The 17,957-nt window shown below is 42.0% G+C and overlaps 1 protein-coding gene across 7 annotated transcripts in view; it reads right to left on the reverse strand.

The window, feature by feature from the left end:
- The window catches only part of tp63 (tumor protein p63), a 34,500-nt gene that overhangs the window by 5,584 nt on the left and 10,959 nt on the right, over window positions 1-17,957 (reverse strand). For 4 of the 7 annotated variants that reach the window (XM_032526737.1, XM_032526743.1, XM_032526739.1 and 1 more), the window contains exons 4-10: window positions 11,843-12,100; window positions 3,489-3,675; window positions 3,278-3,393; window positions 2,119-2,228; window positions 1,883-2,019; window positions 1,588-1,670; window positions 1,359-1,483 (exon numbers count right to left, since the gene is read on the reverse strand). In XM_032526737.1, the coding sequence (XP_032382628.1) occupies window positions 1,359-1,483; window positions 1,588-1,670; window positions 1,883-2,019; window positions 2,119-2,228; window positions 3,278-3,393; window positions 3,489-3,675; window positions 11,843-12,100 (1,016 nt within the window). Of the gene's footprint in view, window positions 1-1,358; window positions 1,484-1,587; window positions 1,671-1,882; window positions 2,020-2,118; window positions 2,229-3,277; window positions 3,394-3,488; window positions 3,676-11,842; window positions 12,101-17,113; window positions 17,361-17,957 lie in introns of those variants that run through there. The other 3 variants (XM_032526741.1, XM_032526742.1, XM_032526738.1) reach the window with 3 other exon arrangements.

Raw genomic sequence — 17,957 nt, forward strand, 5'->3', positions numbered from 1 at the left:
ACACACACACACACACACACACACACACACACACACACACACACACAGTTTGTGTGACAGAGAGCTGTAACACATCACTGTCCTGCACTAATGACTCTGTCCAGAAGATGGCACTCTACGAACACAGATCACAGCATGCCAGAACTGTTATGTGCAGCAATATTTGGCGTAAACACAGTGGAGGAATAAAAAGGCCTGGCACAACTGCTGTTGAAAAAACCTTTTATTTCAAAGGCTGTGAGGGAAAGATTGCAGGAGTTGTAAATGACTGAAATGAGTACCAAGCTATGTTGATGAGGATTGTAAGAATATACAAAGAAGAAAACAATGCATGATAACCACACAAAGAAGGGAAATTTTACCCAATCTTTTTATAATATTCAGGCTTTTAAAATCTTGAATTTAGAATCAACCAACCCACTAAAACCTGAAATGCAGGATTTAGTTAAATGTTGGTTTGCTAAATGATTGGTAATAGGCTTTACCAACATGACAGCAACAGGTAGGCAGCAACAAACAAAAGTGAAGTAAAAACCGGCAGATGCAAGCATTATCTCACTGTGAGGCTGTCTGCCAGTCTCTTAATGGGAAACTATAACATAAGCAATAATTATCACCATCGGGCTGTCAAACTATCATTTACACCCATCTCCTCTTTTCCATAGCTTATAGTGAAATGGGCGTGGACGAGGAAAAGTGTGTGTGAACATGTGCGTCTGAGACAGTTTTAATTATGCTCAGAGTGAACAGATGAGGTAGAGGCACGGATTTTGTTGGGTGCTGTTGTGCAAACCCTGGCAGAGCACCCAAAGGCGTTACCTACAATCATTGGAAGCTTCTCCTTAACAAAGCACAGCCAGGTACATTTGTCACGATTCGTCAGCTTTGGCTCACATCCCATGAGAGCGCAGAAGAGAAAACAAAAGCAGCTCTACGTGATGCAAGGCTCACCCTCGAAGTTGCCAGCATTAAGCAAAAAACTCTCGGTCCATTCTGAGAAACACTGGACAACACCCATTTTAGAGCAATTATTATCTGCAATTCTTCAATATCCAGAATCCAGAAATCTCATGCAAAGCCTTTACCAGTGCAATCCAGTTCTCCAGCAACGAGTCAGTCAGGTTTAGTCAGTTAAATCACTAAAGTCTATTTAAACCAAAATCAATTTCATCCAAAAAAAATCTTGTTTGCAAGAAAGCGAGCGGTTCAGTGACAGTAGATAGAGCATGAATAAAACAAACGGCACAAGTAAAACAGGAATTTGAGGGAAAACCTTGCAAGTAATGTAGGTATGTCTCTATCAATGTGCCTAAGAACAAATGAGCAAGACTTTATTATGAAGGTGAACAAGTACTCACTGTTTCTGAAGGAGATTTTGCTGTTGCTGCCTGTACGACTCTATAGTGTGCTGTGGCAGAAACTGCATGAGTTCCAAAGACTCTTTGATTTTTACCAAAATCTCATAAATTTCACGGCCTTTGATCTGTAAGAAAAAAAAGAAAGAAAGGCGGTGGTCAGTAAGCAGCTAGGACACACTCAGAACAATGCTTCAAAGTGATTCCCTGAATCAGTAAAAGTAACACTTACAGGCAAACAAAAAACCTCCTCATCTGTAGATCTTCTCTTCTTGATGGTGGACATCTGTATGCCATGGGAAACCTGGCGGAAGGCTGCAAAGAGGAGAGTAAAGTGTTAAGTATCTTGGGCCAAGTGCTTAAATAGTGAGCCTAAGTCAGAGCAGGAGGGGAAACAAGCGCAAGAGGAAAAAGTTAGAATGTGGAGAGTTTGTTAGCGAGTGTGGCGGTTAAGGGTCCTCGACACTGGCAGCCTACCAGATCAGACCAAAGCAGGACAGACCACCACCAGCCCCGGCCCTACTTACGCCGCTTCGTACCATCATTGCTCTTTGTGCCGTCCGTTACATGCTGCTTGCGGATGCTGTCCTCGTCCGCCTTCCGGTCTCGACCTGGGCAGGCGCAGATCCTGGCCTCGAAGCACCGCCGGCCTAATACCTGACCACTGGGAGAAGACGGGGGGGACACAGCACGTAAGACACAATCCACCGCTTAACTGAGCATGACAGGCATCGCGACATACAAGGATAATTGTGTCTCTTACTCTCTGGTTTCCAGAGTGACAATGATGAGAATTGGGCGTCTGTTCATTCCGCCCACGCAGCTCGAGTTGCACATGAAGTTGTACAAAATTGTGGTGAATTCTGTCCCCACCTGAGAAAGGAGAACAACACTGATTCACTGGGTGAAATGGAAAAAACTAAAACAGAACTGGTTTTTAGACAGGATATTGAAGTTTGCATTTACATGCACAGCCATGACCGGCCTCCTTTATGTTTAAAGTAGGGGGCCATGAATAAAAATTCTCCCCATCAACTTATATTTTTGAAACAAGGCTGCTGTATTTTAATTTTGTAAGTGATGCAAAGGCACACATGAAAGCTTTACTAGTTTTTATCTCCCGTTACAGCAGAAAGACCCCTAAATACGCCTAAATATGCATATTTAAGTGTATGTGAATACAATGTTAGTCATGAATTTTAGTAACTCTATCCCTTAATATCTCTCTACTTTTTGGGTCTTTAATCATATATTTAAAATATTGAAAGACATGATTTTAAACAAATACTTTTCCCAGCCAGATTTTGCTGATGCAATTCACAAAAAAACATAGAAATAAAATGGTTTTCGAGTGATCTTTCAAAGTCTATTAGAATGGAACAATATTCAGCCTACCTCAATAACTAAAGTAATGACTTCAACCATTTGACCGCAAGCAAGGATTGGAAAAGGTGCACTGTGCCTTCTTCTACTTTTCTATATATTGTCATCTAGACCAATGTTTTGCACTTTTGCTTATCTGTTTATTTAAATACATTTTTAATAAAAATTATCACAAATAAAAGTAGTGACTTCAACTTTATTTAAACATCCCAGTTACTGGATAGTTTAAAAACTGATCCTTCCTGATAGCTGTCAAAGTTCTTAGCTAAAATGATAAAACCATATTTGTAACCACAAGTGACACTGCAACGTGGCTTTTAATTACATCATAACTTTCCATGGGACCACATGCAGACTAACAGGACTATTCCTTCTGAGGCCTGTAGTGTTCCTACTTCAGGGCTTCAGGGTTTCAGGGTACTAAGAGGCTGGACATGAGAAGTCTGTCACTGCTCTATCTGTCGGAGTGAGGCGGAGGTGGTGAGGCGTTGCTGACGGGGCATTCAGCTAGCCTCGCTTGCCGATGATAGACAGCTCACCTGGGGAGGTTCGTAGGGAACTAATACGCTCTGTCTTCCAGTGATGGAGTCCTCCACATACTGGGCGTGGTTGTTTCCCTCCACACGGATCAGGTGGCTCGGAGGAGCTATCTGACCTGGGAGCAGAACACACAAGTTGTGTTATTAAATGTCGACAGCGAACACTATTTACCGAAGAATCATGAGCGACGATTTGTTTAAAAAAACTGACCGTCATTGAACTCGCGGCTAAGCTCGTGGTTCGGGCAGCGTTTCACCACCTCGGTTACATGTTCAGCTTTCTTGTAAACAGGCATGGCTCTGATAACAGCACCCTGGGGTGGGTTGGTCAGGACTTTGATCTGAATGGGACATGTCTTGGCAATTTGGCAGTATAACTTCTTCAGGTCTGTCGAGTACTGGAAAAGAGAAATCACAAGACCAAAGAGAAAAAGATTACATAAAGCATTGCAAAAACAATAATATAAATCAAAGATACCACAGTTGCAGAAAAGTTCATGAGCAAATTGTTTTGAAGCTTCCAAAAATGTTTGCCTGAATTTTAAAAAGCAGAGATCAACACCTGTTGCCTGGACTGTGCACTTCTGGTTTCCGTGAAGCAATAAAGGTTAAAGAAAAGACTGTGATTATGAAGAGTTTTGGTGCTACGAGTGTGTATTGGGCAACCTGAAGGATGTCTCACGGAGAGCCTCTGGGACTTCCGTGGAGAGCCATAAAATGGACCCCTCCAGCAGCAATTAAACTAGGCTTGGCTTTCATCTTCGAGGGAGGAGTATTCTGCTAAGGCATCTGATGGCCACTCATCACACAAAACAAGGCTTCTGAAGACGTTGGAAAACTAACACTACACAAGGTAGAGAGCAGTTTTTCTTGTGTGGTTGAAAATGACTCGGTTTTACTTTAAATTACAGGAATGAAGTAGTATTACAGGAGTTACAGAAGAACCATGTATGACTGGTGCCAAGATGTGATGGTCTCTTACACAAACTGGCTCACATTCAGGGTTTGTAAGCCAGGAGTCATGAAGAATGGATGCACGTTGATCCCTGGCACTGTTAGGATTGATAACCAGTAAGCCATCAGAAAGACTGAATTGTTACTAATAGGCAGAACCCAACTGTGTAAACAAACCATTCAAATCAGTGCTGTGTAAGCAGAGCTTTAAATCCTCTGTGTGCAGGAGACATCGGGTGGGGGTGGTGGGGATTTTTCTTCCCTGTCAGGTTAATTTCTGAGTGAAGAAAAATGAACATTGTGAAAGCCGCTTGGGGCTGTGTTCGAAGAACAATGCAACATAAAATTCCACCTCTATTAAGTTTGGTTCCAAAGAAAAGGAGCTCATCCCAGTACCTGTCTGTGCTGAATATTACACAAGCTTGGCAGGGACATTTTCTACTCTGCTCCCCAGGCACAACCTTTCCTTTCATCAGGACAAACCCAAAACACTGCCTTCTGATCTCTCCTTCCCAGATTCTCGCTCGCAAGCCGAGCACATTACTGCTGTGCATTTCACCCAGAGACTGGATCCACTAATAAAAGGCAAGTTAATAATAACCCAAATACTCCGCTACGCTCCTTTCCTCAAGTGACCTCATTATAAACTGTACATGCACAGGACAAATTGACACAACACTACATTATGCAGTGAATATTCACTGCTGGCAGCTTAAGGTAATATTAAATATTAAAGCAGACAGTAAGGTAAAATAAAAATCTGTAGCAAGTGTTTGCCATTTGTGCATGTCTAGCTAACATGATGTACTGACGACGAGCACAATGAAAGCTCTGGGACATGTACGTCAACACAATGACTGAAGTGATTCTTCCGTAAAATCAAAGCAGCTTTAAAAAAAAGAAAGAGAGAGAAAAGCCTAAGATGAATGGTTGCAGTTGCCCCCTCGCTCCTAACCTGATACTCCCCGTACGCCTCTGTCAATCAGCTAAATGAGGTGGAGAAGCCAAGCAGAGGGACGGGGGAAAGAGCAAAAGAGAAAGAGCGAGCAGGAGATCATGAGGCAAAGAAAACGAGAGATGTGCTGGGTAAAGGGTCACTACGTAGTGTTTGGAATAATTACAGGGTGCTGGATTTGTGTACCTTAAGGCGAAAGCAACACAACTAAAAGCAATAAGATCTAATCAGAGATGTTAAGAGTCAGAAAAGCAAAGTTGGTTTAGATCATATCCTACTGTCACACACACACACACACACACACACACACACACAACAGACACACACACCAGAGAACCAATCCCAGCCCTGAAGGTACAAACTTTGAGCACAGAGCTATGCGCTGCCGGTGCTGTGTTTGCTCAGCAGTGAGAGCGGGGCGCTGCTGCTGATTGCTGAAAGCAGTGCCCGGTAAAGCTAACAGTGTTCAGGGGTGGAGGACAGCCAGTTGACTGATGGGATTCAGTGGCTCACACAGGGCGCGGTGCTCAGGTGTTAACATGTAATTATGAGCCTTTCATTGGTCACATTGTGAACTGCACAGCCAAAGGAACACACAGCGCACAATACAGAGCTGCTTAATCACAATCATTTGAAAGAAAACGTTTTCTACATATTTGCAAGAACCGCACAAGACACATAGCTTTCAGCTGGCACGTGATGTGGCAGTGAGGCAAAAAACAACAACGAAAGACCTAAAGTGGCTGTGTTCACAAACACCACCTACTCAGCTCCGCTGCTGTGCAGCTCTGCAGGACAAAGAAAATGAGCTGGTGTAATAATGGAACTATGTTCTTATAATAATCTAACTGCATGCAACATACAATTTGTTCTGATGCTTGTACAGTGCTGCATGTGTGCAATTACTTTCTAACACATGCAACTCTTGAACACACAAACACACACTTCCGTGGAGCACAGGTTGAGGCAGGCCCACAGCTGAAGCGTTCTTCTCTCCCTGACAGGCGCTGCGGGCGCATGCAGAAGTCAAGTCCTGACAAACATCAGGACTTAAACAAGCGCTGTTTGGCGCCTCGGGTCTTGTCTTCTTCATACCTGACATGTCATGTCATGCCCAAAGCTTCTCCCAAACCTGTTTAATTTCTCAATAATGCAAAAGAGTTTTTTCTACTCTCATCTTTTCTCTGAAACAGAAGTAAAACACCTGCTTTTTTGAAGAAAATGTATACAGGGTCAAATGAAAAGTTTATACAGGATAACTACCTTTCTGTATATCTCAGTCTACAAAAAAAGAATTTTATGTTGTAGTCATCAGCTCCAATCTTGACCACACAATCTGAGTGATGACACCTGTCCCAAGGCAAACTTGTACACTGACATGTGGTATCACGTTTGTGTGGTCAGCGCTGAAAGAGTCAAATATGCATCTATCACTTGGGATTAGCCAATCAAACCCTTTGCTAACTAGCGGCCCAAAGGACTATAACTACAACTACAACAAGTTAATTGTGCTCAAAACCAAAAATAAAAGCCAGTAGAGAGATATGAAGAAAAATATCTTGTTTTTCGTTTCATTCTCTTCAAACATTGTGCTCCTAAATAAAAAACTTTTTTTAATCACTAAAATAATTTCTAAAAACTGTTCAATCTACTTAATATAACTGCCAGAGTGTTTGTGTTATTGAAAAGTTCAGTCATCATACAACAATGGTTTTTGTGTTGAGAGCTCCCATGAACTCAGTTGTGGTTTGATCCAGGAAATACTACCTTTTTTTGTATTTATACAACTACAGCATGATCCTGTTTTCTGTTGAGGTAAACCAATGCTGCCAGTATCTGTACAGCGTTGTTTGCGAGGATTAAAAAAGAATCTTGTAATCTAAACTGTAAGAGAATGGGCTTTTCCACAACAATTTATGAAGAAATTGCATAGCCTATATCATAAAAAACCTTTTCAACTCTGCTCGTTTAAAAAAAATTCCCCTCTACCTTTTCCCATCTGTGGCTTTAAGGGCTTGTCTCCCTGTGATGGGCGAGTCGTGACAAGCTTCTTGACAAAAACAAGTCTCAGCCCCATCTCGTGAGGCGTGGGACGGGCCCGCAGATGTTCCAGGGGCAAGCTGTGTCTTGCTGCCTTTCGCTAGAACACTCTTCTCTTTGAGCATTCAAGGGCTCTCTCCTCCTCCTTCTCCTCCGGCGCAATGTGAGATGCAACCATCAAGCTTAACTCTCTCAAAAAGACAGAGCCCACTCCAAAAGCACAGGGTTCAGGCGAGAGGCACACAGTATTTACACAAGTATTACCTACAGGCTCTCAATCCATTACTGTAATCCCTCCAGCTCTACAGCGTCCCAATGATAGCCCAAACCGTGACATTCCTCTCCTTTGACTACTATATGTGGTGGCAGTTAATACACATGGCAAACACAACCAATCTTCAGCCTTACAATAGCTGCATCTGCAACCAACAATGGCTGCCTCATTAGCAAGACTCCATTAATTTAGTAAAGCAAAGAAGATAAAACATCTAACCTGTGTATTCATTTGACCTGGCCAAGTGTTTTTTTTTCTTTCTAACTAAATGATTGAAGAGGAAGCACCATGGAGACTGTTGGAGTGCCAACAAGAAAACGGTGTGGGAGCAGTTCTGGGAAATGTTGATGTGCTGCACCTTACTTTGTATGTGTGTGTCACACAGTCATCCTAGACAGGAAGAGGTTAAGGTGTGGGTTAGGGATTAGGTGTGTCTCCATAAGAACAGTCATCAAAAAGCACAGTACACAGTCCACTAAGTCGTGTGGAAGATCCCGCAGGCCTTCAAAAGGGGGCATTAGCAGATCTGTGCGCCAAGCAAAGCTGTGGCGGTGACATCTTCAGTGGCTCTCTGCCATCCGTCCATCAGTCCAGCAGTAGCGCTATTGGGTTGAGATTACGGGAGCTTTGGAAAAGAGCTCCTAAAATCAGCCTCATTGTGATGGGAACCAACACTATAATCACAATTCTTTAGAATTAGGTCGCCAGCTACTGTAGACCACAGGGGAAATGACCCTCTCTGTGAGCCATTATGGGAAATAAAGCAGCAGCACGACAAAATAATATTCAGAGAGGCAAAATTGTGACAAATACTCTTTGGTAGCATTAAGCAACGTCAGGCGTCTAAATGTAGCCTGGTCCTACCAGACTCTGGTCCATTTCATTGTACAGAGAGTCTGGCCTCTCTCCATTGACAAGTATTAACTTTCTTGAAGTTTAAAACTGGATCTGCCATAACCAATCGCTCAAAGTTGGTTGGGACTTTGGCTTAGCATTGCTGGCATTAGCCTTAGCCAACTCCTTCACCACTAATGGAGGGAGCCGGAAAAATCAAACTTTTCCCAAACCCCGTGGGGAGGAGGGCCACCAACAGAACTCAGCAAAGATTGTTCTTGCTCTGGCTTTAACTTCTGGATGCTTGGCAGCGTTGCCACAACGGACCCAAGGGCTTCGCTCGCATCTTTCTCCTCCGCCATAACGGAACTAAACTCAAACTAGCGCACAACCTCGCTGGATGCAATTACTATGACATTTAAGAAATGTCTTTCTCTTTTAAATTTGTGCATTTTTGATACTTTTCCAATCTCAAAATACAATCCTATTTCTTTTATATCAGCTGCGTTATATCAGTGAATGTACATTCCTTTTTATATTCTATAATTCAATAATTCTTTCATATGAATAGAAATTAATATACTGTATGTATAATAGTTTTTGGCTCAATAATTACAATATGAAATTTTTAGCTCTCATTGTTGTTTTTTCTCATTGTTGTTTTTCATCTTCAAAGACATATTCACTGCCACTGTCATATGGCACTCAGACAATAAAAGAGGAATCTGGTATTACTGGACTTTACAGTATGTAAAACCTAGGCGCCAGAGAAAGATACCGTATATACTTACTCAGTACAGTAAGAATAAGTAAACAATCCACTACTTTGCAATGTTAAGTCAGACCAATCAAACCAGTCTTGCATCATGTGTTGTGACTGTGGGACACAGACTGTTGCACTACATGCGTCTATAATGGGGATGTGTCCTAAACCAGTGTGGCTATGGGGCGTGCCTCTCACAAACCACACTCACAACCTCCTCACAGTTGTACATCAGACAAACACTTTTGTTTTTGGACTGTGAAAATGAGAGGGATGAGTGAGGCAGTGTGGGAATTGGGCAAATGTCACAATCCCACACTCGGCGTTGCCCAGGAATAAGGTGAGATCGCCCAGCACTCCCTTCAGTTCAGCCTGTTTACTGGAAGGCACTGCAGTCAGCTCAGCAGGTTTTTCAACAGTCCCGAGGATTGCATGGACTCTTATTTATCAATCTCAGTTGCCATTTTCAAATACTATATTGCATTGGTGGTCCATTATGTAATCAGCAACATGTCACACAACAACCCTAGGTTTGTGGAAAACATGGGTGCATATCTTTAAATGTTGCGTTTTTCAATGATTTGCATTTTTTTGCATATCATTTTGGACCATTATTATTACCATCATATTTGTGTCCAAAATGTTGGAAAAACTAGAGCAGATAATGAAAGACAAAGCTTACTATAGAGGTCCACTGAGGACCAACTACAATCAGTAGCTTTAATGACGTCATTTAGTTAGTTTTGATGCTCACATTGATTTTATATTCATTCGGTTTCAGTGATGCCAAAAACGGCTTGGATGCTGCGCCTAAGCCTTATAAAAGGAAGGGAAAACCCTGAACGTAACTGTGACATCATGTGAATATCATCAATCAGGGTCCCTCCAAAAACACATCATTCATACGTACAATGAAAAAACTTTGTCTAAGGTTGATATCACCTACGATTGTCCGCCAGGGTGCATTAATACACCGAACTTGTGGGTTTGTGACAGTGTCTGCCCACAGCAGTGCACAGCAGACACATAAACAACAGAGCAGGTGGGGCTCTGATGCAACAGCTGTCCCTTAGCCCTGTCATGCATAATGACAGAGCAGGAGGAGCTGGTTCTGTAGGTTTACGGAGCATTACATGGTGACATCTAGCTGCACACAACATCACCACACCTGGACCAACTGCTCACCTCTGTCATCAACAAAGTACCAGTGAACTAAGCCCAAGGTGAGAGTAAACTGAAGTTTAAACAGCAATGTTGTAGGGTTGTAGGTGCTTTCAGAAAATATTTACACATTGAGATTTTTGATAAATAATCATCAGTAATAGGGATGTAATGACTAAGTGGGAAAAGGCAAATAATAAAACAGCTAGTCATATTATGATATTCAAAATTTAAGACAATGTCAAGTCTCACATATTGATATTGATATGATATCCTACACAAAACATTAGTTAATGGGAATGGTCTCTTTTTGTGACAGTCAATGTAGTGAGATCAGCTTTTCTGTTTTCTTTCTTTTTCATCAAATGCAGTGTATTGTCTGAGCCCTAGCAAGAAATGCCTGGGGTTTAGTCGTGATTTGAAGCTATACATTCTCAGGTGTCATTCTTCCTTGCCAGATGTAGTTGTGCAACCTAAATCTGCCTAGAGGACAGATTGTCAGATAAGGAGTTCAGGGTTAGTATCTCTTCAACCTGACAAATTACTGCCTCGCATGATGACCTGTTCTGATGACAGCTAGAGCATAAAAGTGTCTCTGTGTGTCCATATGTATTATGACAAGCATATGACTGCTTATATGACACATAAAAACCATATGAAACGATGTTGCTCCTGGTCATTTTTATGCTGTTGGTTTTGTATGGAATGAAAAAACAAGATATGGATGTTAATTAATAAGATGTTGAGCTGCTGGTAGTTGAATTCTTTACTTTTTTACCTTTGAAAAGCACCAGGCCAGGCCATTTCCTCCTGTTTCCAGTCTGTACACTTCCCTAAGCTAACTCGCTACTGAATGTGAGAATGGTGGGGTGGCCTCTAGCTCCCCCAGTAAGAGCATTCGCCCCATGTAGGCTGAGTCCTGCAGCGGCCGGGGTTTGACTCCGACCTGCAGCCCTTTGCAGCGTGTCATCCCCCCATCTCTCTCCCCCTTTCATGTCTATCCACTGTCACTAAAATAAAGGGAAAAGCCCCCCCCCCCCATGAAAAAAATATGAGAATTGTCACTTAGCTTATCATCTAACTCTTAACAAGAAAGCAAATAAGTGTATTTCCCAAATTGTACATCTGGTCCTTTAAGAAGTAACTTTCCAGTTAAGTAGTGAACACCCATTTATGAATTAGATGCAAGTGTTATAAAGGCTAGCTAGCAGTGGAGATAAATACTGCTCAACAATGAGCTAGAATCACACTAACTTTAAGCAGAATAGGGCTGTCCTCTTAGTCCTTTGGATCCTTAGTCGACTAAGGCTCACATGATCTTATCGACTAATCGATTAGATCTGTAAAAATGACTTTCTACACAAAGAATCAGGCAAAAGCACCATGTTACATCTTGTGTTTACTAGAGATCAACAGTGTTCACAAGTTTCTAGGAAATTAGTCTTCAGCATGAAATCACATAAAAAAAGACTAAAGAAATCTTAGTCGACTAAGACCAAAATGTCCAAAGAGTTGATTAATCGACCAAGAGGGGGCAGCCCTGAAGCAAACTGCACAAACTAATCTGATGAGTAAGCGTCTTACCGTCCAGGTGGCAGACTTTGCGGTGCTAGACTGCTGGAAAGACACATCAAAGGTGTGGGTCCCGGCATAATCTGTGTTGGATGGGATGGCAGGTGAGGGAGAAAGGGCGTCAAAGGTGGAGCTGGGCTGTGCGTAGGGGGATGGGGCTGTCACGTTGTTCTGTGCATGGTCGTTGTTGTAGGGGCTGGTGGAGGTTGAGCCGCCGTTCTGAATGTTCTGATCCATGCTGTTCAGCAGCCCCAGGTTTGTATACTGTGACTGGAGAAAAAGTGGAGGGGGTGGGTAGAGGGGAGCAACAACAGAGGAATGTCTTCAGTCATTATGGGAAAATTAATAATACTTCTTGATAATGTAGATTCAATATAGAAAAACAGATAAGACAAGATTTTATGACGCTATGGGACAACGTATAGGACGATGCTATATACATGTAATCCACCCGCAATCCTTGCAGTTCCCAGAACGGCCGGTCACACTGGCCTTACATTTTAATTCTCATTATATGCTAACGAGGGTTGGTCTGTTATCTGTTAGACTGATCAACATAAACATTGAGAACATGACAAAATCTTGCTAGAATTAACTTTCGGTATGTGGTGTCGTACTTTCAATTAACACCAAGATACAGTTGGAAAATTACTACATAATACCACATAGATTCAGGTAAAATAATATTTACTAACATAATTTTTTAATAATAAAAATGCATGTTCAAGGTTTTTACTTATTTAAAAAAGTATGGACCCTGGGGGCCCTGTAAATGTGTTTAGATTAAATTTACTAAACAAACAAACATAAAACTATTGACAGAAAGTTGCATGTCAAGTGACGACGGGAGGTGGTAAGGCTCACAACACTTGAAGAAAGCATGCTACAGGAAGTGGAGCTCTTGTTTCCAAAAAAACGAAAAGGAGGAAAGGTCCATGGTTTATCAGAGTAACACAAACCATATTTCCTTGTGTGTAAGGTCTAGCTCCTTCCTGAAGCAACATGTTAAGACTCCTGAGATCACTATATTATAAAAATTACAAAATCTAATTTGATTAACACTCAACAACCTGTTGAGCCCTGCTTTTCAATCAATGTTGTGCTACAAACTGCACTACCCCACCTTCCCATTCCATTATCCACAGCCACAACTATTCAGGCGGGAGGAATGGCATTAAAATATCCTTTATGTATGCCTTTAAACAGGATGGAGAATACACCTGGGTCATAGCCAGCCCCTTCCTACTTGCTCTGCTTGCCATTCACCCCATTCCTTTCCATTTATAAACGGCACATTCCTGGACGAGGTGCCATGGCTCTCGTTCTTTAGACAGCCATTAATCTCTCCAGGGCCTCTTGTTTATTTCAAGCACGGCTGACCACAGCTGTCCGGCTCACACCCGTCACACTGCCAGGTGTTAGTGGTGTGCCAGATGACCAACAAAACACAGACAGAGGTTATTTAACTGTTAATCGGGACAGTGAAGTATGAAGCAATGTTGCTGCTTTGTTAGATACAGATCCACTCACACTCAGGCACAGACTGACACACCTGAGAGAGGTCATTTGAGTCAACCTCAGCATACTTGTAAGACAGTGCCACAGGCTAGCTAGATTTTTGAATGAGGTTCACTGTGTGTGTGGTGCAGGGCTGCTTAACCCCCAGAAACAATGACACCAGGGCTTAGAAGAGATTGTCTGGAGAACAATTATGCTGGTCATGCAGGTGTTAGGAGACAAGTGTTTTGTGAATGGAACGAACGAACAAACACACACACACACACACACACACACACACACACACACACACACACACACACACACACACACACACACACACACACACACACACACACACACACACACACACACACACACACACACACACACACACACACACACACACCTCCACTCTGGCCTTTGGCAGAGGCAGAGGCTTCCCCAAACACACACTTCCTTACAATGGGCTAATTACACACAAATATAAGGGTTTAAACTTATTGGGCTGAAGAGTGTCAATGTGCAGAAAAAATGTGAATGGTTCAAACTGGTGTGATTAAAAATAAGTTTTTCAGTTACTCAAGAACTTGTGTTTATTTATTTTTTGCCTATGTGAATTAACAGCAGAAAAATCCCTGTTTGGTGACCCAATTTCCTGTTTGGACAACATTTTCCCGTATGTGAGGAGTCAGTAATCATGATCATGATAACAGAGTGATTCTTTTGAAATATGACACAATTTACTGCAGTTGCATCGAGGCGCTCAGCCGTTCAGAGATGACACAACCTCCCCCGTTACCTGATGCAGGCATCTGCAAAGGGGGATGATGTGACAGGCACCAATTATCAATCTCAAATTATTATTCTAAAGAAAAGACTGATGCTGGCCAGAGACCAAACATAGATAAAAGCAGGGACATAAAGCAGAATACCTGACATAGAATACTTAACATTAAATACAGGGCCCTAGACAATGCTTCTTGTGGTTTAAATGAATATAAGGATCAAAGATGAGGAAAAAAGATAAAGCCATAATTGACCGGATAGTGAGGCCCAGCAGTCGAGTCTCACCTAACTCATCGTGTTTTAATGTTTAATTGACTGGAAGTGGGATATCAGCCTTTAAAACGCTTGTGTGAGGGAGTTTCAAGCCTTCTGAACGTTTCCTTTCATCAGATCTGATTCCACTATAATACAGCAACCATTTAATAACCACTTTAGCTGCTCTTAAAAATTCCTTGTTTATAGCCAACGCTGTGTTTAGGCCTTTGGGATGGCAGGCTGCTAAGCAGGAACATTGTAAATCAGCAGCCTTGACATCCTCAACAGCCTTTAATAAGGTTTTTGAAAGGTCGTGCAGTCCATTTGGGGTCTTCAAGCTCATTTCTTTGTGTGAGAAAAATGCTGGGGTAAGCATTTCAGGCCAACAGGAAAAGGAGTGATGGCTTGTTGATTGATTGATGTAGAAATCTGAATGATCCAGAACACATATCAGAGACATTTCAAAATCTCAGCACCCATTTAAACGTTACTGCTAATGCCAACTTACTTACTATGGCATACTGAAGCATTCAAGGTATTCCTGGTTGTTATTATAGTTATTGATAGACATTTGACCAAATGAATGAATTAAACTTCAATGTCTTACTATAGACATATCTGAATAGTAGTTGACTAAAGGTATACTTTGACTTCTGCAGCTTGTAGAGGGCTGTTAAAACATCAATGTCTGCAAGGTTTGAGTCAGTTCAGTGGTTATGGCTGGAGTCTGATATTTTAGTTTGATTGTTATCCCCGCCAGTGTCACAAGGCCTCATATATTCTGTTATCTACCAGTCCCTCTGGGGACTCCACAACTCTCCATAACTCCATAAATAACTCCATAAATTGTAAATGTGCTCTACATTTTAAGATTGCAAAAGATACATATCCATAACTTAACTAAACATAGAATTCATAAGTTGTCCTGTTGCTGCTACTACTGTTGGGTGGTCACACACAAAGTCTGAGCACTGATAAAGCCAGAGCTTGGGCGACCAACAGATGACAGAAACCGGAGCAGACTTGGCCTGAGGGGGGAATAGCTCCCATTCCAAGCTCTCTGCTGACCTGCTCCCTGTACCTTGGGCCAGCATATAAGAGCATCGAGGGGACTGGGATGAGTGACCACAGAGGAGGGAGGCATTAAAGGCTCAACAGGGTTTGGGGTCGAGGTGTGGCTGGGTGGGGGTCTATCTACACCTTATACCTGCTGGGGTGGGCAGAGTAGGTGATTGTATCTGCATCAACACACCATTAAAGCAATTACGATGGTGGACTCAACAGCAGCGCCTTGCCAGCCACATTTTAATGGTTGCAGCGGCTCCCTGGAGACTGAGGACAGGGGAACCTGATACCTTACACACTGGAGGGATTGAGCTGGACACCACTTAAAGACCCCCTGCTCAACAACTTAAAAGACAGGGACCTGACACAGATGCTATCTGCAACCTGCAATCTGAGAATCTATCAGCGCTCTCTTGCTCTGCTGTTTGGGTGCAGGATTGAGATGGTAAAAACACACGAAGCCCGACACAATGGCTCACTAAAGCAATGACAAAGAAAGATGGGAGCCTTGTCCTAGAAGAGATACTGACAATTCTAAAAGTAAAGCCTGTGTTTCACTGACAAGCAACCTGGTTGTTGCGTTCTAAAATACTGTTACAGGGCCAATCTTTCTCCTTGCCACTGTAAATTGATGCAAACCTTACCATTTCCAAAATTACAATATTGCAAGGTTGCCTGATAAAATAAAAATCTGAAAGTAACATCAGTACAAACTTCTTTTCATATTTCATTCAATTTAAAACTTTAAATGTTTACCCTCGAGTGCAAACACAGATGAATCAATCATGACGCTTGCACTTTCAAAGTGAAAAATAGGAATCAAACCTCTGTATTTTTTTTTCATACTAAGAAATTTAATGCGGGTTGATGCATTTGCCATTTGTGGTTTGTTTTGTCCGTGAAAGAACAGAACATTTAATAACGTCAGACATCTTGGAAAAAGACACTCGCTTCCCAAAAAAGCAAGTGTAAACTCCTGGTCCCATGAGTATCCTTCTCAACATTTGTAATCAAATAAAGCACAAAATAGTATCCGGATTGTTTTATTAAGAATACCTACACTATGATAATTGTCTACTCTCTTTTTCATTCTTTATATTTTCCTTAGCTTTTCCATGAAAGGAACAAAAGTCTCAGTCTCAGAAAATCAGAACCCTCCAAAGCCTTTTGGAAGTCAGATTTTCTCATTCGACATTTTAAATCTATCGACAACAACAACCAGACACAAATAAATCACATCAACGGACTCAGTCAATGCCCAGCCACATACAGTAGCAGCCATTTCACAAGGACATAGAACATAGAGTAATCAAAGAGATTCTCCAGCTGTTTACATTCCCCTGCTCTCTGTCTACCACACGCACACACATGTGCACGTCACATGCAAAGTCATCTTCCCTGCCTGCCTGTCTTTCTATAGTAACTTATACTTGATTAAAACCGGCTATTTTTCTTTTCTTTTACATAATCAGCCTGGGTTACCCCCCAAGAAATATCCTGTGAAAAATAATACACATGCACTGAAGATTGCGGATAATTTAGAACACTGACATACAATTTAGTCCAAAAAAACAAGGCCTTGAACTCTTTCATTATTCCGACGGAGCTCTGGGGAACCAACTAAAAGAATGGGTGCGATGGATGCTGCGCTTTTACCAGTTCCTCTGCTGGTCTTACCTCGCTGTAAGATGTGGTGGACCCCGTCTCTAGGTACAACATGTTGGCGCTGAGATTGAGCAGAGCTGCTGCTGTTTGCTCCACTGGCTCCAGGATTCCACAAATCTCTTTCCCTTACTCTAAAAGAGTGATGTGGACTACAAATGCAAAGTGGACAAGCAGAAGCTTCTATAGGAATCTATGGGAAGGTCATATATACTGGGAAGAGAGGGGAGGGCTCTAAGGAGCTACCTGTCCAATACCTGAGTCCACACCCATCCCAGGAGAAGCACTGTCTCCTTACTCGTCCTTTGAAGCTGCGCAGGGCTCCTCCAAGGTATTAGTTGAGCAGCCAATTACTTTTTCGTCCTGGTAGCAATGCTTACAATCAACCTCAAGAAAACAATCTAATTGCTGTCATTGTAAGCGTGCATTTTTACTTTATTTGCCTTTATCTTACTTTCCCTTACAAAGCAAATATGGCAATCCAGATAAAGAAACAGCAAAAACATACAACTTTAAATCCCTTCAGAATATTTTTATCTTCATGCACTGCCCTTACATCGTTTCTACCCGTAAGCTTCATTTAAAGTGAGTCACGACATGTAATGCATCCTTGAGTATGTAAACACAAGTGCATGATATAAAAAAAAAAATTCCAAACGGCCAAAAATTGTATCAGTGTGGATGACAATAAGATTAACACAATTTGAGTTGATACATTCAGAGAAATCCATTAGGCCAGCCAGCCCCAGAGTGAGAAGAGGAGTCTGGGGTTGGGAGAGTACACCTCCAGTAGCTAGTTAGCATAAGAATTGCTCCCCTCTGCAGCCCCCAAGCAATCCTAATGTAGAAAAACAATGGG

The sequence above is a fragment of the Etheostoma spectabile genome, chromosome 9 (genome assembly GCF_008692095.1).
Source record: "Etheostoma spectabile isolate EspeVRDwgs_2016 chromosome 9, UIUC_Espe_1.0, whole genome shotgun sequence".
Taxonomy (NCBI): domain Eukaryota; kingdom Metazoa; phylum Chordata; class Actinopteri; order Perciformes; family Percidae; genus Etheostoma; species Etheostoma spectabile.